At 54.2% G+C, this 20,441-nt stretch overlaps 6 protein-coding genes across 6 annotated transcripts; 5 read left to right on the forward strand and 1 right to left on the reverse strand.

Annotated features, from left to right (window-relative positions):
• The first annotated feature begins 265 nt into the window (after window positions 1-265).
• Window positions 266-1,186, forward strand: NECHADRAFT_102338 (uncharacterized protein). Its single transcript, XM_003049648.1, has 3 exons — window positions 266-540; window positions 609-664; window positions 763-1,186. The coding sequence occupies exons 1-3, from the start codon at window positions 405-407 to the stop codon at window positions 943-945; spliced, it is 375 nt and encodes a 124-aa protein (XP_003049694.1). The 5' UTR covers window positions 266-404; the 3' UTR covers window positions 946-1,186.
• A 3,912-nt stretch (window positions 1,187-5,098) lies between these two features.
• On the forward strand, window positions 5,099-5,752 carry NECHADRAFT_19842 (uncharacterized protein; the record flags this gene model as incomplete). The annotated part of the gene is made up of 5 exons (XM_003049649.1): window positions 5,099-5,276; window positions 5,354-5,411; window positions 5,468-5,509; window positions 5,568-5,641; window positions 5,706-5,752. Coding segments are annotated over 5 exons (399 nt in total), but the record flags the coding sequence as incomplete, so codon positions are not given.
• Window positions 5,753-8,892: 3,140 nt separating this feature from the next.
• Window positions 8,893-11,225, forward strand: NECHADRAFT_74352 (uncharacterized protein; the record flags this gene model as incomplete). The annotated part of the gene is made up of 2 exons (XM_003049650.1): window positions 8,893-10,411; window positions 10,462-11,225. 2 exons carry the CDS (start codon window positions 8,893-8,895, stop codon window positions 11,223-11,225), a joined length of 2,283 nt encoding a protein of 760 aa, XP_003049696.1.
• Window positions 11,226-11,403: 178 nt separating this feature from the next.
• NECHADRAFT_74353 (uncharacterized protein) lies at window positions 11,404-13,373 on the reverse strand (the record flags this gene model as incomplete). The annotated part of the gene is made up of 2 exons (XM_003049874.1): window positions 11,404-13,125; window positions 13,176-13,373. 2 exons carry the CDS (start codon window positions 13,371-13,373, stop codon window positions 11,404-11,406), a joined length of 1,920 nt encoding a protein of 639 aa, XP_003049920.1.
• Window positions 13,374-13,969: 596 nt separating this feature from the next.
• On the forward strand, window positions 13,970-15,355 carry NECHADRAFT_30275 (uncharacterized protein; the record flags this gene model as incomplete). The annotated part of the gene is made up of 3 exons (XM_003049651.1): window positions 13,970-14,007; window positions 14,061-14,227; window positions 14,283-15,355. The coding sequence occupies 3 exons, from the start codon at window positions 13,970-13,972 to the stop codon at window positions 15,353-15,355; spliced, it is 1,278 nt and encodes a 425-aa protein (XP_003049697.1).
• Window positions 15,356-17,754: 2,399 nt separating this feature from the next.
• On the forward strand, window positions 17,755-18,948 carry NECHADRAFT_30113 (uncharacterized protein; the record flags this gene model as incomplete). The annotated part of the gene is made up of 1 exon (XM_003049652.1): window positions 17,755-18,948. A coding segment is annotated over one exon (1,194 nt), but the record flags the coding sequence as incomplete, so codon positions are not given.
• Between the last annotated feature and the right edge of the window lie 1,493 nt (window positions 18,949-20,441).

The following is a 20,441-nucleotide window of genomic DNA, read 5'->3' on the forward strand; positions in this document are numbered from 1 at the left end:
TTAGGGCTCTCGACGGAGGAAAATACGCCCGTTAGAGTGGCTTCACAAGAGGGCTCGTCCATGACTGGTCGCCAATCCCTGCCCTGTGACGCAGGTCAGTCCCTTGGTTGCGGGGTAGCAACCACATGCCCACTGGCGTGCTGTGGTGATCGCGCGGGACATCCCATCCCAGCTCAGGTGATGATGAGCACCACAGACGGAACATGGCATTAAAAACATGGCCTGGCTGCCGTATCAACGGCCCATTCTGAGACCTTAGCTTAAACGTTGGATGAGATACATAACACCACTACATCCGCCGTCTGAGACTTGTTTTCTCTCTTCTCTTTTTCATCTTCACTCAACTTACAACAACACTATACACTGAATACTTAACATCACCATTGAACTCATTCACCTCCGCAATGGCCGACACTACTGAGCAGCAGCCCAAGCTCATTGACGAGACTCCCATCTCGCCCATTCGCCCCAACCAGGCACGGAGAAACTCCCTTGAGGACCACCTCAAGCACCGCCCCGAACGTGCCGAGCTCATCGAGAGTAAGAAGCCTAGACCTACCAATCCGACATTGCCCACGTAGAGCCTTGCTGACACGGCCCCCAAACAGAAAACATCCTCCCAGCCTCGACCGCAGCGCCAGGCCTCCTGGCGCACCAGAAGGAGGTGAGTCAAGACAATCCAAGCCAAGCCCTCTTGCCCAGCCCAGTTGCCTTTTCTTTGTTGAAGAGCCACTGTCGCTGACGTAGCCCCACCACGCGCAGCTCCAGAAGCACATGCTCGAGGACAAGCTCAACGACAAGATCTCGCACCGCCCAGACCCCGAGTCCCTCATCAAGAAGGACATTTTGCACGATGACCCTCGCGCTACGGGGCAGGACGAGGCCGCCAAAAAGTACGAGGAGGCCATCGAGGACGAGTATGCCAAGCGCGAGGGTGGCGCCTGAGCATGATGTCATGCGACGGGGTCATGAGCCTCGGCGCTCATGACACCCAAAACCATGGGGACTCGGGACGAGTGAAATGATTTTCCAAACTTTTGGGCAGGCATGTTAACAATATGGTACGGGACCAAGTAGGCGCTTTTCGGCTGCAGCCGGGCATTTTGGCCGGTCTTGTAATTATCATGGGAAATCCTTCGAATTATTCTAGCACTAAACACAGAAACCGACTCTAAGTGTGATGGACAGATCCTGGACTTAGCATTGTGATTGGATCGTGGCTCTGATGCATGGAAAGTGGAATCACAACTATTAGAAGCCACTTCTTCATCCATCCCCCATGTGAAAATCACAGCGGGGAGAATGCGCATGCTCCGGGAGATGGTGGAGGAGGAGTGCGGGCAAGACGGGATTGAGCGTCAAAAAAGGCAGACCCCTGCCGACAGTTGGGCTGCAGGTACCGGACGGGAGGGAACCCAATGCCCCAGATATAGCAACGCCCAACCCTTCACACCATCATCCACGGGATACCCTTGAACCCTTCACAGAGAAGAAAAATCAAGGAAGAAGCAATTTAGATCAAGGGGCACGGGGAGGGGTGAAACAAGACGGAGACGCGGTTGGCTTGCAAGAGCAAAAAATTGAAATTTGTTTCATGCTCGTCGGACCAAGCCGACGGCTGAAAACCCAATCTGATCTCGCAGAAGACAAGACAGAGAGGTTGAGGATGCCAGGGCCCCAGCCCTTCTAGAAGTAAGTCAAGTCAGTGCAGACCCCGAGGGTCGCGCTGATGAAGTGTACATGTGAGTGTATCCGTATACCCGTCCACCCAACCCATAACCAACAAAGTAAAAATCCTGTTCCGGTCCCAATATCCTGCCCAAAGCCCACAACTTGAAAAGTGGCTGTCGAGAAATTCCCATGCCCAGTTGAGTTGTCCAAATCGCCAGTCGCTTAATGATACATCGCCACGCTGCGCATAATCCTGTTCGATGACCCCCTAAGACGCCGGTCCGTGCTGTATCCCATATTCTTTACATGTGTATATCGCCATCAAAGAGTCGCAGAGAACAAAGGAAAAGAAGAGTCGAGAACGCTCAAGATCGAGAGTAGCTGTTGGAGTAGGTCGGGCTAGGCGAGAACTGCTCGAAACCGACCTTGTGGTGGTTGATGACGGTGTTTCGTCCAGACTTGGCGACTTGAGTGGTGTGCTTGTCTGCGTCGACGGTTAGTGTGGGGCCGAGCGGCATTGAGCCCGGAGGCCCGGGGAGATGATGAAACTCACCAGCACCATACTCGCGGTACTCGCCAGGGGAAAGTGACCGAGGGGTCGAGTCTGTCGAGGAGACGTAGGATCCAGATGAGTAGCTGTAGGAGCTGTGGATGGAAGGCTCCTTGGAGCTCTGGTGGATCTGGACTGTATAGGGGGCGCTCATGATTGCGGTTTTGAGTGTTGTTGTTGTTTATGTTGCTGTGTGAGCTGGAGAGTCTTGCACCGTGAGGCTTTGTTGCGTGTAAAACTTTGTCAGAGTAGACCGAGAGTTGTCTGGATGCTGAAGGCTGGAGATTGGAAGTGTCTGGTGAGGATAAAGGGGAAATTCCAGCAGTGACGAGGAAGGGGGTCTATATGTAGTTGAAGTCCATGGCGATGCAACCGACAGTACGTACTCTACCATTCCCTCAGGACAAGTGGATTTAACCCAAGCCCTGACTGCCTGGGGAACAAGGATTGCCAGGCAAAGCGCAAGGCAACTCCTGGACGGTTGGTAAATGGAACCTGAGGGAGTGAGTCAAGCAGAGACCACACGAGGAACCGCGCGCTGGCAGGCTTCCCGGGCCCGGCACGATAGCGGCCATCTACGATGAAGGACTGGGGGGGGGAAAGGGGACCAGGGGCGTGTAGCTCGGGGTGCAGGACGACGGGGCGTAGGCAAATCATTGGGCATCGAGTGGCTGTCAAGGGCGATGAGAAACAAGGGGACCAGAAAGAAGGATCCTGGCATTCAGAGCTTCCAAAGGCACGGGGACATGTCTCGGTGGCAAAAAAGCTGTCAAGTGAAGCTTGGGTGACGCCGGTCGCTGGACGGGGCGGAGCCATTCAGAGCGAATGAGCAACCCGGCGCAAGGCAGGGCAAGGCAAAGCCCCACGGCGTGTGCGAGCGAGTGAGCTGCAGCCAAAAGAAGCTGGGAAAGGAAAATCAAAATAGACGAAACAGGACAGGGAGGAAAAGGGTCCGTTGTTGCCTGTAATTGGGGGCCACGGAGTTCGCTTGTCTCGGTCGAAGTTCTTGGTAAGGGCCTGTGAGACCCTTGGTAGGACAAAGAAAGGGCTTATTTTTTTTTTCACGGTCTTAATTGAGACACGTGAGAAAGCATCTTTGAAGTGACTGCATGAGATCCCTTGCTTGATTCCGCAGCAAGCCATCGCAGGCACAAGGCACCAGCGCAAGCCCAGCCGTGACACCAGCCTCTGCCTCGCATCAGCCGGCAAATCCAGGTACCGTTGCCTTGGGTTCCATGGACCCATCCAGCCATCCATCCATATCCATCCATCGTCAGTTAATTAATATCGACGCAGGATGGAGCGTGCAGGCTCGTGAATCTACTATGTACCTGCTCTATCTGTCATTCCAATCTCTGTCTCGCAAATCTATTGCGGACGGACTAATTTTTCCCCTATTTGCTTTTTCTTACCCCTTTGGGCTCTTGCTCCCCTTTGAGGCTGGCCTCGACTCTTGTCGCAACTGGCATCGCCCTTGCTCAACGTCCCGGTCCGTTCCATTCAGACAGATTCGTCGATGCCCAAAACCGAGGTGTGTGTGGGCGAGAGGGTCTGAGCCTATGGAGGACGCGAATACTTCCCAGCCGGGCGGAAAGGGGGGGGGAGGGAGGATGATTAATCCTGTCTCATTGCTCCTAAGGGGAGGGGATATCATGATCAAGGCGAGACAGGGCCGTGAAGCGTTTGAAGCGCTTGGTCCAGGGCCTCTCTCGCTCAGGTGGATCTGACACATGCAGGCTCTCTCTGCCATGCCATCCCAGCAAAGGGTCAAAAGAGCCGTGGGCCCGGCTTGCTGCATCTCTGCTGCAGGAACTGATGCGACTACTCGGCTGCAAGAATGGCGATTAGCTGGAGCCCTACACCCTCTCGCCCTACACGTCGTCACGCGCGGCGAGTCAACCGATGCTCCAGCGCCCCAGCCGCCCCAGGCTGTTGACAGTGTTGTGCTGCGCAGAGTGATGGATGGGCGGCTGGACCCGGCAGTGGACGCTGTCACATCGAACCTGTCAAACATCACCTCCCAGTGACGTCGCGATGTTTGACTCTATCACAGCCTTCCCGGTGACTAGTCGGACAAGGCCGGCTGAGTATTTCCTTTTTACGCCTCACCTTGGACAACGCTCGTGTCGGATGGGACCAATACAACGCAGCATCACAGCAAAGCGTTGTGTATTCGTCATGGGTCACATGGGAGAAGCAAAATGGTTTCGCCTCGTCGCCCTGCCAGACAGCAAAGCTGTGCAAGGCAAAGCGTCAGATTGGCGACAGCAGTGGTGTTGACGCGGTCAACGTGACTGCATACCCAGGGCGTGTTTGGCATCGCAACGTTGTCTTCATGGATGGGCCTTGCAAAGATGGTGCTGCTGCGTCCTGCGCCCTGCCCGCTCATGATGGGATCAGGTCCTGCAGCCCTCCCCGGGTTCCGAATGGAGATAAAGATACGGCCCGGATGGGACAACCTAGTGCCAGATTTGGAGCTGCGACTAGGGGGCCTTCTGGCGGACCGTGGGCCATTGGCCAATGACTTGGCCAACTGTCCCAGGCTGGGTTTGGACCCTGCTATGACGCCGTTGCTTGGCTGTTTATAGGGGGCCAGCCCAGCGCAGAGGTCACGCTGTAGAGTTTAGGTTGGCTGTCCTCTGGACGAGCCACGTCGCCGCGACTAGAGGTCTCAAGGGGGAACCATCCATCCACCCAACAACCTCGCATCGCACCGCCTCCCCTCCAAACCAACCACACCCTTCGACGTCACAAGCCTCCAGATTCAGGCTTCTCAACGACTTCCACGCCGACCTTCCACTTCTTCCATTGCCCCCTCCCTCCCCCGTCTCCATACCCAAAGTACGCATCGGTGCCCACCCCGCCATAACCGCCACCATGAAGGCCGCCCTGATCCTGTCTGTCCTGGCCTCTGCCGCCGTTGGCGTTGTCGCCGAGGAGCTCAAGATTGACGTGACGCTGCCCGTCGTCTGCGAGCGCAAGACCAAGAACGGTGACAAGATCCATATGCACTACCGTGGCACCCTCGCCGCCGACGGATCAGAGTTCGATGCCAGTAGGTCACCCTCCACCTTGCGCCGCCTATTGCGACAGCTGCGCTACGCAAATCAAATGCTAACTCGGACACACAAGGCTACAACCGGGGCACTCCCCTCGTCTTCAAGCTTGGTAGCGGCCAGGTTATCAAGGGGTTCGTGTTTGCCTCACCGTGATGCACTCGAGCCCGACGCTGACAGATAATCAAAGATGGGATCAGGGTCTCTTGGACATGTGCATCGGCGAGAAGAGGTGGGTGAAGCCACAACGCATTGTTGGTGATGCCCCAATTGTTGACCCCCTGACTTAGGACCCTGACCATTCCCCCCGAGTTCGGTTATGGCCAGCGAGCCATTGGCCCTATTCCCGCCGGCTCGACCTTGAGTACGTTGATCCCCCTCCTCGTTCTCGCCTCATCTTTGGCGCCTAACACTTTGTGAACCTATAGTCTTCGAGACGGAGCTCGTCGGCATCGATGGCGTCCCCAAGCCCGAGAAGATCGAGACCAAGGTTGTCGAGAAGGCTGAGGAGGCCGCCGAGAGCGCTGAGGAGGCAGCCGAGTCTGCTACCGAGAAGATTGCCGAGAAGGTCGCCAGCGTCGTCGCTGAGGCTGCCGACGCCGCCAAGACCATCCTCGCGGATACCGATGACGCCCCCGTTCACGAGGAGCTGTAATGACCATGTACACGACCATATCGCTCTTGCATACCCCATCTTAGATGTACAACTTGAAGAAAAAAACGGAAACCTCGTCACAATCGACGTCGTTGTGCTTCTACTTCTTAGGAGGCCCCACGCTGGGCATCGTCAAGCAGGTGACTGTTGGCCGCAGCTACATGACCGTCCGGGGCATGTAGCGATGGTCTGCATGGATGACAGCAGGTTATGCCCGTAGATCGCGACAATTCGGTGATGTCATGTCATGATACCTCTGCTGCTGCGGATAAGAGCGGTCAATGGGTCCGGATATGCAGTTGGAGCCACGACTTTCTGGTTTCCGAGGAATTGAATCTCTCTCAGATACCGAGATACGCCGTGCGACCCCAGAGCCGGCACATGTATGTATGTAGTGCTGCCCGAGTCATGCTGTCGTAGCTTGCACATTGTCGGTCAGCCGGTGAGCCCCCACCACCGAGTCAGATGGATGTGGGATATCGGGTAAACGGAGCAGAGGAATAAGTATTTCTCCCTTTGGATGGAAGAATGCTGCTCGCACCCCTACAATTTCCTGGGCCATGAACCGAGATTGGTAGAGTATACAATACGATGCCGGGTAGGGAGATCCATGCCCAGCAGTGAGCGATAAACCAGGTGTTATCAACAAGACGTGTTATGGGCATCTATCGTCAGTATATACGCAGTGTTCGTGGCAAGCTCTCGAGAGCACGGCGCATGAATGCAACCATCAGCTTACTTGTGTCGGGTAGACACTGATGGGACAAGAGTCTCGCACAAGCGACAACCTACCCTATCTCGATGCGCAGTAAGAATGTGACCATTGGAAGCTTGTGCTATGGAATACAATATCTGTCTAGTCTTTTGAGTTGCTTTGTTAGTTCTAGAATGCCTTTTGTATTTGATCAATAGATGGTCTGAATATTGTAGACCTGGACGTATTCGTTTCGGATGGGCTGAGCCGCACCGCTGTCATCCGGGTTGTCACTCAAACAGGCGTCGTAGTGGCTTCCACGTGGCGACGGATCAATCGATGAAGCTAACCGCCGACGGGAAGCTTGATTGATGACAGCGGCACCGTGATTCTTAGTCGGAGTCTAAATTGACGGACGACGGTGATGGCGCATTGTAATGAGTTATGTTGCATGTGTTTGAAGCACTATGAGCTGATGCTTGGTGTAGAGTGGACTAGCGACTGCCAAGAAATGCCAATACTAATGAGATCGGATCTAATCACTTGGCTAAAATTGATTGGAGAACGGGCCCTCACCAGCAACATTCTCCCCATCATTGTGCAAAAGCAAACATAGCAAAGGAAAGAGATTCAAGGGAGCCCAAGTAGAGCACCACTTGACGCCTCTGACCGCTTTGTTCTCGGTGAGTCGATACTGGTGAGGATTCCAAGGTGGGAACTTGCGTATTGGTTTCTTCTCGCCTCGGCTGGAGGATCTCTTCGCTTGTAAGTGCTGACGAGAGAGAGGTACCGAGACGGCTTGCATTATGAGCTTATTTGCCCAGGTGATGGTGTGCCAAAACTTCGAACAGTTGCAGTTTGTCCAATTGCCGCGGCTACGGGGACCAAACAGTCCGGTATACAACATGCAGTTAGCGATCCTGAAGCCCTGCTGAGCGACATCAAACATCGGCGATTTGCCGCTGAACAACCATCTCTCAACTCTATGATGCCACAAACAAACCTCAATCTATTGGTTTATGCAAGGGTGGGGGTTAATTGGGATCCATGGAAGCTCATTTGAAGAATTGACGGTGCCCAGCTGCTCAGCCACCACCAATTCAGGGACGATTCAGGGATCATTGATGAGCTACCATTATCGTGGGAACAAGCGGAATCTTCCATGATGAACGGCACTGGAACTGTCAACGGTCAAGCCGCATTGCCGATGCGTGCTGACAGTCAGCGGCGAGACGGTGGCAAGCATTAAAGTTGCATCTAAAAGGATGGATGAAACATCACAATCATCCACTCACGGATTGACGGGAACCTGATATTGCGAGTCCGTGACGGGATACTCAAACCTCCACTGATACCCGCCCGGACGCGCCCCCGGGCCCGCTGGCCATTTAGCACTTCCCGGGAACTAAAAAGGAGCTTCCGCTGGGAGTGGAGGGGCGGGAATTGGAGAGGAATGGTCAAAATCTTAACGGGACGACATTGGATCTTTCGTATCGTGCTCATCCACTTGTGGCTTCATGGGGAAAGGCAAAGAGGTTATTCGAGGCCAGTTTCTGTGCCGTCCTGCCCGAGCTGGACTGGGTTATAGCATTGCTTGGGCCGTTACACGATCCCTTACCCCCTGCCCTTCACTGTTGTCCCCATCGGCCTCACCTAATACTCACCGTGCTATTAGCGGCCATTCGATAAAGCATCCATGTTCTAAGCTCCAGCGGGTGAGATGGAGCGACCAGGTACCGCCCGCACGGCAGCCCAGGTACCACCGCAGGCACAAGGGACGGGACCCGAGAGGCAGTGCACATTCGGGGCTACCGCTGTCGCGTCTCATCCATTCGATTTCTCCCTTTCCACGCTGTTTTATCCCCGGATGATGATGCATGGCCAGTTGGCAAGTCTCCTTTTCTTTGTCTGAGCTTTTCCAGGTTTTCTGTTACAGAGGCGACGACCCTCCCATCGGCACCTACCTCCGCTCCGCTGTGCGTGGCCCCCTTGGTAGTTTTAGTGCTCCCGCGCTCTCTTTCACGTCGCTTCCCTTTTTCGTACCGACTTCGACTTCTTTCATCACCACTTGCATATCGACATCGCCACCAGCAGCGCCCAATTCCGCCGCTCATTATCAGATTTAATCGACATGTCTTTTCATTTCAAGTAAAAAGCTTCATGCTGAACTACTTACAAATCCCTGAGAGGCTCTGCGCACTCTATTTGGAAGCTGACCATTCCAACCGGGGTACACGTCTTGGCATATCGCCCCCAAGAACCCACGATGCTCTCCTCCATCAAGACTCGATGGGAGGAGCTCCTGGAGGAACATCCAAAACTCGAGGCCGTCGTCTCCCAAGTCAGCCGTTTTATCCCACCCATCAATTACATCACCATCCACTACGCCTACTTCATCTTCGGATCTCTGTTCTTTTCTGTCATCTTCTGGGGGTCTAGCGAGCCAAGTCGCAGCGTCCGATACATCGATGCTCTATTCCTCGTCGTGTCGTCTTTCTGTGACGTCGGCCTCAACACTGTTAATCTTAGCGAAATCACAACATGGCAGCAGGTTCTGCTATACCTTTTATTCATCCTCGGTAGCGCACTTTGGGTCTCATTCTGGACAGTCATGGCACGAAAGCATGCCTTCGAGAAGCGATTCGAGGATATCGTCATGGCAGAGCGAGAAATGCGAAAGCGCCGTGCCGCTGCCAAACCAACTCCGGCACTTAAGAAATTCTTTACCTTTGACAAATTCAAATCATCTCCCCCGGCCACGACTACCCTCCCTGGCTTGGGTACCCGTCAGCGTACCATGATGGAGAAGAGTGACCCCGACGAATTGATGGCTACAACTCTTCCCATGCGCCGCGCAAGGTCTGCGCCTGAGGATTCTATTTCGTCTGACTCGGAGGACAACGATAGTAATACGACCACGGTAGCAGCCCATCCGACTCTTTCCCCTGGTGCCAACGACCACATCACGTTCGCCAGCAGCATGGCGCGTCCCAATGGTCGCAGAGGAAGCGTCTCCATTTATAGCCATAACGACGACGACAACAACCGGGGCTTGCCAGGGGCACGACGGCCCTCGACAGCGGAGTCAGCTAAAAGCGATGAATCAGAAGATTTCCTCTTACACTGGAAGAAGATCCTGGGCGCGCACAATACTAGCAAGAGAGGGCAGTTTTACGACTTGAGTTCCGATGAGCGTGAAGCTCTGGGTGGTTGTGAATACAGAGCGCTCAAGGTGCTCGCGGTCGCCGTTCCTCTGTATGGCTTTCTCTGGCAGTTCCTCTGCGCCCTGGCATTGGGTGGCTATATCAACAATCATAGACCTGAGGCGGCGGCAGTCAATTCCGTGAACCCCTGGTGGTGCGGTATCTTCCTTTCATCCTCAGCCTTCAACAACGCTGGCATGTCTCTTCTCGACGCCAACATGTCAGCCTTTCAAGATGCCTACTTTGTCCAGATTGTTGTTGGCATCCTCATTCTGGCAGGAAACACAGCTTACCCTCTTCTACTGCGACTCTCTCTCTGGTGTTGTCTCCAGGTGCTCAAACTGACGACTCCGGCCACCGCGCATGGCCCCTGGAAAGAGACCATCGAGTTTATCCTCAAGTACCCCCGACGTGTCTATACCACCCTTTTCCCTTCTCGCGCAACATGGTGGCTTTTTGCTGTCATCGCCACCATCAACACTATCGACTGGGTCGCATTCGAAGTACTCAACATTGGAAACCCTGTCGTTGAGGATATGCCTGTATCTGATAGAGTTATTGCTGGATGGTTCCAGGCCGTTGGTGAGTAAAACATGACTTATTTCTAGTAATCCCTACTAACATTAATCAAGCTGTGCGTGCCGCTGGCTTTGCTGTTGTTTCGATAGCTAAGCTGTACCCTGCTGTTCAGCTGCTGTACATGATTATGATGTACGTTTCAGTCTATCCTGTCTCCATCACCATGAGACACTCGAACGTGTATGAGGAACGATCTCTCGGTATCTACGAGGATGATCCACAGATGCTAGAGGAAGAGAATGGCAATACACTTCCCACGATTGCGGAAGAACCTGAGAAGACACCCCTGCGACGCAGAGTCACGGCTGCGGTCCATAAAACCGCCCACAAAACCGTCAAGAGATCAATGACATTCCACGGTGTCGGTGTGATCGCTCCGCCCAAAGGACCCGACGACAACTCTCGCATCTCCTTCATTGGCCAGCAGATCCGCGGCCAGCTTGCCCACGATATGTGGTGGCTTATCCTTCCCGTCATTATCATCATGATCATTGAGACGGACAACTTCCTCGACAAGCCACTTGAATACAGCGTTTTTAACATTCTGTTCGAGGTGGTGTCGGCGTACGGCTGCGTTGGTCTTTCCATGGGTGTTGCCAACAACAGCTACAGCTTGGCTGGAGGTATGCACACGGGCAGCAAGCTCATTCTGTGTATGGTGATCATCAGAGGTCGTCACCGAGGTCTACCTGTCGCTTTGGATAAAGCTGTTAGGTTGCCGGGCGAGAAGTTGCACAAGGAAGAGGAAGAGGACTCACGGATCAGGAGAACGAAAACGATGGACAGAATCGCCAGTCGCGAGTCCAGGGTCATATAAAGGCCTATCTCAGATACCTACATGTGCGAGCAAGGCGTTTAAGGGTGTGCGTTATGTTTCAAGATCTGGTTCAGGCAACGGAAAAGATAGTCCAAAATGGATACGTAAGAGACTAATCGTATAGAGTATATATAGACTTATTTGATTGCGTGGATCATCATCATAAAGTTCATCTCATCTATCCAAAGAACAGCTGTTTCTGTTTGGGATCGACCGTTCGCGGTCGCCCTCTCTTCTTGTCTGCTATGCGTGGCTTCTTGGGCTCCGGCGTCGTGTCCCTCCTTATAGAAGGGCCATCTTCCTGCACAGCATCACGTATTGTCTGCCGGGATAGACAAAGATCTATGTGCTCATTGAACTGCCTTTCATCGGCAGCTTGTGGCCGACTGCATATAGGACAGTCCCACCGTTCCTCGGCCGCTTGCTCCTTTACAGGGTTTGGGGCAATCTCCTTGCCGTGTCTTCGATATGGCGAGCCGTCAGGGCTGTCCTGGTTGCTTGATGTGCCTTCCAAGAGGCCGTCTGCATCATCGATTTGCAAGTCGGCCTCTGGCCACTGTTCCCACTCTCCATCATCATCGCTCGCCTTTCTCTTGAGGTTTCCCTCAGCCTGGCGACCTTCCGAGTCGTTTCTGCGCGGCCGGAAACCGAAAAAGGCCATGGTGTCAGGTTTCTTGGTGCTGACGAGTTGTGTGCATCGCAAGCCCATAAGCCGTAACTTCATACCCGGCATGTCCTGCTCCAACCTGGAGAGGATGGGAAGGGCGTAGCTGTACAGATCGTCTGCGAGCCAGATGGCGCGCGGAAGAACAACCTGTCGGGTAAAGACTTCAAAGGTGTGAAGCTTAACCTTGAGACAGAGTGTGCGACCTTTACATTCGGCACGCTTCATGTCCTTTTCAAGTTCCTCGGCTGTCCATCGTAGCTTGTCTCGTAGCTGAGTTGGATCGGACATGTCACGAAATGTGCTTTCTGTGCCGACACTCTTGCGTTCGTACTCTTCAGCTGGCTGGATCTTGGTCCGTCCGAGACCGAGATAGCACTTGAACAGAAATTCCGAGGTTTTGTCGCCGAACAGAGGATTGATAAATTGTCTCTGGGCGTAGAGATCGCCACATGTCTTGATACCGATTTCGAGCAGTTCTCGTTCAAGGACACGGCCGACGCCATTGACCTTTCGTGTAGGGAGGTCGCGCATAAAGGCCATGATGGTAGGTCGATCGCTCGGCAACACGTATTGACCGTTGGGCTTGTTCATGTTGGAGCAGATTTTTGCAAGTTTCGCGTTGGCGGCTATGCCAGCAGAAACGGTAATGTTGGTCCTTTCGTGGACTTCGCTCCTCATCTGTTCGACGGCTTCTGCTGGATCCATCTGGTGTTCTTGACAATACTCTGTGATGTTGAGATATGCTTCGTCGATACTGGCACTTTCGAAACGTGGGTCGTAGTTTACAAGAACCTCCCGAACTTCCTGTGCCTTTGCATTATACTTTTCGAAATTTGGCTTCAGAAGGATGAGGCTTGGACACAACTTCTTGGCCACGAAGCCCGCCATGCCTGATCGACACCCAAACTTGCGGGCGATGTAATTGCAAGTCGTCAATACGCCACCGCCGACAGCGAAAGGCAGGTCCTTCAACTCGGGTCGATCCAACTGCTCCACGGCTGCATAGAAGGCATCACAGTCCACATGAACAATGTGTTGGGTCAAGTCACGGGTAAGCTCGAGCTCGGCGATGAGACGATCAGCGTTGCGTAGATCGCGAGTAAGGTCTTTCTTTTCGAGCGCGGTCTTGCGGGCAATGATTTGCTCGATCTTCCGGGTGAGGACTTTGTCGCGGACCTCTTCGCGGTTAAAGAACTTGGATCCTTTGGAGGCATTGTAGATGATCTCAGAGACCTAGACTCGGTGTTAATGATGCCTAATAAAGAAGCTAGGTTGGGGCACACCTTGCTCTGATCAACCTTGTCCTGACCTGCTTTTAGGAGCGAAGGACCGAGTAGGGAGTATTTGAGAGTCTTGAGAGCATCCTCATCGGGATTTTCGGGGACGTCTTCGCTGACATCCTCGGTCTCACCGGGAAGCTCTGGCGTCTCCTCTGTTGATGGTAACGGAGGCTTCTCCTCCGGTTGATCTAATGAGGTCATCTCAAGGAGTGAATAATGATAAGCCCATAACAGTGGTCAACGATATCGAAGGCATCATTAACAACGACCAAGATGCCGTCTCGATCTCCGTCGCGTGTCAGAACAAAGAATGAAGTGAGACGTGACAAATGCCCCTCGATGACTAGACGCGTTGCAAGTTTGAACACGAAGTCACATGCTCATTCTTGGCGTCTGTCCGTCTTTGGGCAACTTCGACAGTGGGGGCCGCTAATTTGGAGGTGGGACAGCTTTAACGACACCAAGGGTCCTACTCTTCGGATTGGCTGGCACATGTGCTTCCCCTCCCCTAGAACAGGCGTTTAAGCGCCGACATCGACAACCTTTGCAGGGCCACACATGCATCATGTCGTCCGTTGGAAACAGAGGAGCAGATCAGTCGTCGTGCCGCCCGACGAGCCAAGTGGCGCATGAGGGCAGGAGGGTACAAAAGCCCAAGGAGCCCGCAAGTTGTGGGAGCTTGGCGATGTGACCCGTCTTTTCCTCCTTTTTCTCTCTTGCGACCAGTGTCTCGAGTCTTAGTCTATCGTTATCGAAGCTGCTGCTGTGCGGAACCCCTCAAGAGCTTGAGCTTCAAGATGGCGGCGCGGCCAGGAGAGGAAAATGTTGCTACTCTGTGAGTTGCGACTTGTTGCGCCAGACGCCCCGGACGCTAACTGTATTGCAAAGTTTCGGAGATGTTCATTACTTTTACAGCCCCGAGGATGTGAGGCCCAGGCATCACAGATTCGACAAGGGTTCCTACGTCTACCTCTTTGAGCATGCGGGCGAGCGCCGGTGTCGCATTGAGGTTGCCAACCAACCTGGCACTGAGGACCAGGACGCCTTTGAAGGATGTAAGGCCCAACATGGGGTACAGCGGTTGGGCACACGCTGACATTACGCAATCAGTCCTCGACCAGGCCCACGTTCGATACTCGTACAAGCAGCACTGCATGGTCACTTTGACAGCACCCGAAGCTCCTGCCGACCAGAACGATTGGCATTTGCCTACTTATGACCCCCGAAATGAGAACAAATACCACTACAAGCTCCACTCAGTCGACATCTACTTCTGGACGCAGAAGGATGCCCTCCAGTTTCTCAATGGTGTCAGAAGGGTCGTCCCACCATCCCTCGTGGAGGTTTTGGATGAGCCCGGTCCGCCCCCGCAGCCGGCTCCCATGAGCTCCGTTGTTCAGCAGCTGGAGAATGTGGCCATCTCGGACCCCCAGTATGCGTCATCCAAGCCTTCATCTGGCGCGCCGAGCTTTGCGCCTCCTCCGACCGCACCGGCTCCGTCGACTGAGGCCCCGGCGGAACCTGCCGCCTTTGTGCCGATGGCATACAACCCGGCCGCCCCCGCCGCTCCGGAGACGATACAGCACCGAGAGAAGACGCCGCCTCCGGACGAGGACCCGCTCAACCCGCTTGCCGTGGCTGTCGCCTACGATTATCAGAAGCAACCCTTCACTCCCGGAATGCCCCCGCCTTCTCAATTCCCTCCCGGAGGGGTTACGAGCCCTGGACTGCCTCCACCTCAGTTTGGTCAGCATCCCGGGCTTCATAGAGCTGCAACAATGCCAGCTCAGGGCTTGGGAAGTCCATACTCTGCAAACTTCCCTGGCTCGCCCGGCTTTGCGCCTCCACCACCACCTCCTCAGACACAACCACCACCGCAGACCCAACCTCCAGCGCAACCGACGCCGCCCACCACCAACCCAGGCCTTCCTCCACCTCCGGGAGGCTATGCGCAATACACCTACACTCACCAACAGGCGGCGACTCCTCAGGGAGGAGCAGAGTATAATGTCCACCAGCAGGTGTACCGCCCCACGCAGACCGAGGTGGCTAACTCGGAGATCTACTCGTTCCAGCCACAGTCACAGCAGAAAGAGCCGCGAGGCAAGCTCGAAGAGAACGCCGGACGCCTGGAGCGTGGCGTGACGGGTATGTTGAAGAAGTTTGAGAAGAAGTTTGGATAAATTGATTCCTGGTTGAGTGTGTTGGGGGGGTTTGGGTGGTTGGATTGCAGGCGTTTCAACCGACCTCGTATATTTCTATATCCTTAATTCTTTAAGTATTAGTTCACACTACATCATCCACGTTTATGTCTGTTGCGTGCGCTGGCAGCCCCTCATTCCGTAGGTCAGGCAAGGTATTATCATGAAGTGGCTGGAACCTTTGGTTTGAAAGAAGCTGTCTCAAGTTCTTGGGATAGGAATATTGCTGATGAAACAATATCCCCAAGCCCAGGGAAATGCCACGCCAGCTCACTGCGTCGTTGGAAAGCCAAGGTATACAAGTGGTGCTGTTCAGTGTTGGGTCTAGGATGATGCCGGTGGCCTGAGACAGACCGCATTATGACGATGGGGCAACGCCTCCACCGTACAATCCACGTTGGAAAAGCAAAAGAAGGACGTTATGGAAGCCGTTAGGTCAGAACGGTGAGGCCGAGGGCTGCATCTGCATCTGCATCTGCATCAACCTAGTTTCTTATGCCGTCGTGTGTAGGATCGATCGAGAAGGACATTGCATTGCGAGACTCGAGATAACCAAGCAACTATCAGGTCTGATGCAGACAAGACGCAGGGAAGAACTTGCGATCTAAGACTCGAGATGCAGAGTGGTTACACTCATCGTAGTAGAGCAACTGCAGAGTGAACCGCAAGGGGAAGAAAGGGTTGTCAATTGCGAGAATTCTGAAGCTGATCATTAGCTGTAAGTGCATCCATCCATTGCGGAGAGGCTGACACGGCTGGCTGGAGCCACTAAGCGAGGGGCTCAGCCACCAGCCACCGGAAAGGCTCCAATGACATTCGAGGACTGATGTTGGCTTCATGCTGGTCATCAAAGGGTACATGAGACTCGCAGGTTTGGAATCATCATCAGGGCGCAGTGTTGTGTCTTTTACCTGACACGGAAAACCTCCAAGTTGGCTGAATAAACCGTCTCCCTTCTCGTGCCTGCCCTCCTCCGGGCCCCCGGAAACCCTTGCTCGGGGATTTGGGCCCGTGGATCTGGGTGGTTGCGTAATGGTGGGCGGCCAGACACGAGCCGGGGACCCCGTTGACCCCGGCGGTAGGTTGACGCTTGTTTTGCTGGCAGAGGGGAAGAAGCACTCGAGAGGTCCATGCTGCGTTGATCTGTTAGCGTCACCGCTGAACACGGTGATGCTGGTTCCATGGCTGGGTGTCAAGTCAGGAGATGGGGTCCAGCGCGGTATCGTTCCATGTGAATAATAGCAGAGAGCGGGATTGATAACAGACTCGGTGATCTTGTAATTAGGCTCTCTCGTTCATCATCCCGTCTCATCTAAGCCCTTTTTTCTTCTGTCCAAAGAACGCCTAGACCGCGACTAAAGGGACGTTGGAGGAGTAAGCATGGCCACAGCCGCCTGCTGATGTCACCACCAAGAGGCCCTCACGCCTGCAAGAACTGACAGCGGGCGATAGCCCTGGATCTGACAGACAGCGGAGCTCTTTGCCATCCGCGATCTGGGCCGCAAACATAATCAGGTTTATTTTACTTCCTCTCTTATTACTGTCTGTCCCTACACTCAGACTCAGCACCTTCTTTCGAAGCTGCTGTTCCTCTTGTCGATTGACTGTGGGACCGAGCGCGTAAAAGGACAACGTCCAGACACAGACCCAGACGCCCCGAAACATCCCTGTCAATCGTCAAAGCCAGCTCAGCCAGGGCCAAGCCAACCAACCAACCTCTCTCGCGCCTCCTCGCGAGCCCGCGCCCGACACACGGCGGCTGTGCCTGGAAGCAGAAACCCTCCGCCGAGCCCAGAAAGAGGCGAGGCCGTTGCGTGCGTTGCCGTCCGTTGTGGCAGGGAAAAAGCACAGGTACAAGCTTCATTGAATGCTCCGTGCTTCCGGCTCTCAACCCTCAAACCACCTTCTCCAATTAGTCGAGCCCGTCAATTAACCTTTCCGTCCCCTAAACGGCGCCGCTTTCTTCCATCTCTTCACCTTAACCTTTTGCTCCCTCCCTCCGCGTCTACCGGCCTGTCAACTGAGGCATCCAATCGAGCTCGACGCCGCTGCACAATCCCGCCATCTCCGTCACCATCGCCTTACCGTCAATCGTCGTTGCAGCCGACGCCCGTTTGCTCTGCATGGTGCAGCATAGCTAGGAATGTATCTAAACGCTCCAGTACCACGGGGTTGGGATGACCCGGATGGTCTATGGCCTCGGGCGCAAGACGAGGGGAAGAGGGCGGATAATGGAGGAAGCAATAATACTGTTGTGTTTATTGTGAGTTGCTTCACATTACGCGCTGGCGGAAGCTCGCTGACAATCACGTCCCTCGTTATAGGTTATCGCGAGTGCTGTCGCCTTTACCGTCGCCGTGGCAGCTTGGGTATTCATCTCCAAGAGGAAACGAAAATCAACGACAACCGAGAACAAGAAGCCCGGCTTCTTTGCTCGTATAACTAGAAGGTCAGGACAGGGCAACTACGAGCAGACAGCTGGCGATGATGGCGAGAGTGGGAGGAATTCGCACCAGCTTGACAACGCATCTTCAAACGGCCAACGCAACAACCAGGCGAACAGCAGCGGCAATGCTGGCGCGGCCGTCGACCGCAACACCTCTGTTCGCTCCGTCCTTACATTGCCTGCGTATCGGCAAATGGCAAACCCCAACGAACAAGTCCTCGGACGAGAGGGTGAACGAGATGGAGTAGATGTTATTATTGATTTGCCTACGGCAGAGGCAGAGGAGGAAGCCCGAGACAACGAGATGGAGACGCTCTACCAGATTAGGTTGGCGAGACGGCAGATGCTAGCGGAGCGCGAGGATAGGAGAGAACGCCGCCGCGAAGCCCGAAGCCGTAACGATTATCGCACGCTCGAGCAGATCCGTGCCGAGACACGTCTAGCAAACGAGAACACAACCATCAGCGAGCTCCGAACAACCGTCGACCAAATCAAGGACAGCCGGCAGCGATCCGTATCGAGTGTATCATACGCAGATGTGGGCATTGCACGTCACGACGGAACGAGGATTCGGGCAAACAGCACGGAAAGCGAACGAGTAGGGTTGCTCTCTGATGCGGCCAGCCTGGGACATCAGCGGGGACGTAGTGGCAGTTCTGCGGTTAGCCACGACGACGACTTTTCGAGTCTAGCACCTGCGCGTTCACAAGGAAGTTCACGAGCGGGCACACCGAACGACGACGGAAGAGCCGGCTCAAGTCCTGAGCTGGTTGAGGCTGATCTCGGAGATGAGACCATGCCTCCTCCTGAGTATGAAGACATTCCACTCAATGACGATGGGCGGTCCACGACACCCATAAACGAACCTCCACCGGACTACCCCGGCCCATACCGGTCCTCTTCGCAACGGACGGCGGAGCGTGACTTGGGTTCGGGGCCGCAGAACGGTGAAGTGGGGCCGGCCGAACAAGCCGGCGACGGGCACGATGGTAGTGACAACCACGGTTCACCACGCGGACGCGACGGAGCACCTCAATTACCGAGCCTGAGAATATCACAGCTCCCCGAGATTGTCATTGAGCCATCAAGCGCGCACCCACGAGACAACGATCAACGATCACTTCGATGACGAAACGAACACCTTCCTTTATCTTTTCCGTTTCAACGCAATGATTTTTATGTTCTTCAAAGGCGCTGAGCTTGGATTTAACAAGTCATTTAACGAAAGCATGGAGTTTGGATCTGGCCTGGTAATGTAATGGGGGTCGAGATGCTTTGACCTCGGTCCCGGTATGCTGTTTGGCATACCAATTGTTTTTGGATACTTGGTTTCAAACGGAGTTTTCGGTGGGATGATGAAGAAGTCGTGGCATAGAACATATGGATGTCAAGTCTTTTGTAGGCAGGTATGGAGGCAGGGGAAATGGCCGCCATGGCAACCCAGTCGTGGTTGTTATCCTGTAACTAAGCCAGAAATGTAATCACCATGGAACCCCGGCTACTGTGTCTGACCGTCTGTTGGTTGTTTAGATGTCCCTACTGAGACAATCTCTTGTCCAAGTTTTCGCATTGGCATGAAAGAGGGTCCAGGCAGGAGATTTGTAGGAGGAATCGTTTCATGGCCTCGGGCGAGGTGGATGCTCGTTGGCGGCGGTGGACAAGGGGAAAGATGTCGATTTGGACTAGCGGATGCTGAGCTGCCGATGGACGGAAGGGGGATGATCCACAGCAAGCTACCGTGCCGGAGCTCGCATGCACGCACGCACGATACAGTTGATGTCGGTGAGAGCTGATGGGCGTGAAGTGGTTGGGAAAGACGAAGAAATTGGGAGGGCACGGGGAGAGGGGGGGGGGAAACAAGATATTGGGACCGGATATGGGTTGATCAATCAGGCAATCCCCACGGACAGGGAACATGACATGGCTATATCCGAGAAGAGAAGAGATTATTCAAAACTCAATGTCGATATGTAATCAATGGAATTAACAATGACGGCAGCGGGTCAGTGAAATGAACCGCGAAAGAGGTGATACTCCGCGCCAGAGATGGAGAACAACTAGCTCTCACCCAGCACAGCAGAAGTTCTGTTCTTGCTGCTTTGCTGGCTTAGCAAATCGTGAATAAGCCTTACAGGCTCAACCGCGCGCGAGTCGGCCCTGAGACCCCGCACTAGCTAAGAGAATGAGACCCATCGGTTGTTTTGTCAGGCTCGTGTAATGGGCCGTTGTCCGCGGTGGGTTACCACAGCATCATTGCTTAGGAAGTCTTGCTCGCATCAGCTTGACTCAGCAGGAGGGAGGGGGGTGCGCGTTGGGGCATTGATTAGAGCTTTTTTCGGATCATGATCGAGGTTTTCGGGGGGGCGGGCTAAGCTTGGATGTGAGGGGCTCGCTGAGGAACGTCTGGTAGAGTTGTATCCTTTGGAATGGAGCATCATGAACAAAGAGGAAGCAATTGAGACATGGAGATTTCGTTAACCAGGTCAACGAACTCGGCGCAATTCAGGATAGAGTCCAAACAATACGGGCGCATCGTTCTACCGAGCTGAAGCTGCTGACAAGCCTGCGAGTTTCTCCCCCGATCTTCCGGCGCAAGGTTCCCGCTTGCATCCACATCCACGC

This window comes from Fusarium vanettenii (assembly GCF_000151355.1).
Source record: "Fusarium vanettenii 77-13-4 chromosome 1 genomic scaffold NECHAsca_8_chr1_1_0, whole genome shotgun sequence".
NCBI lineage: Eukaryota > Fungi > Ascomycota > Sordariomycetes > Hypocreales > Nectriaceae > Fusarium > Fusarium vanettenii.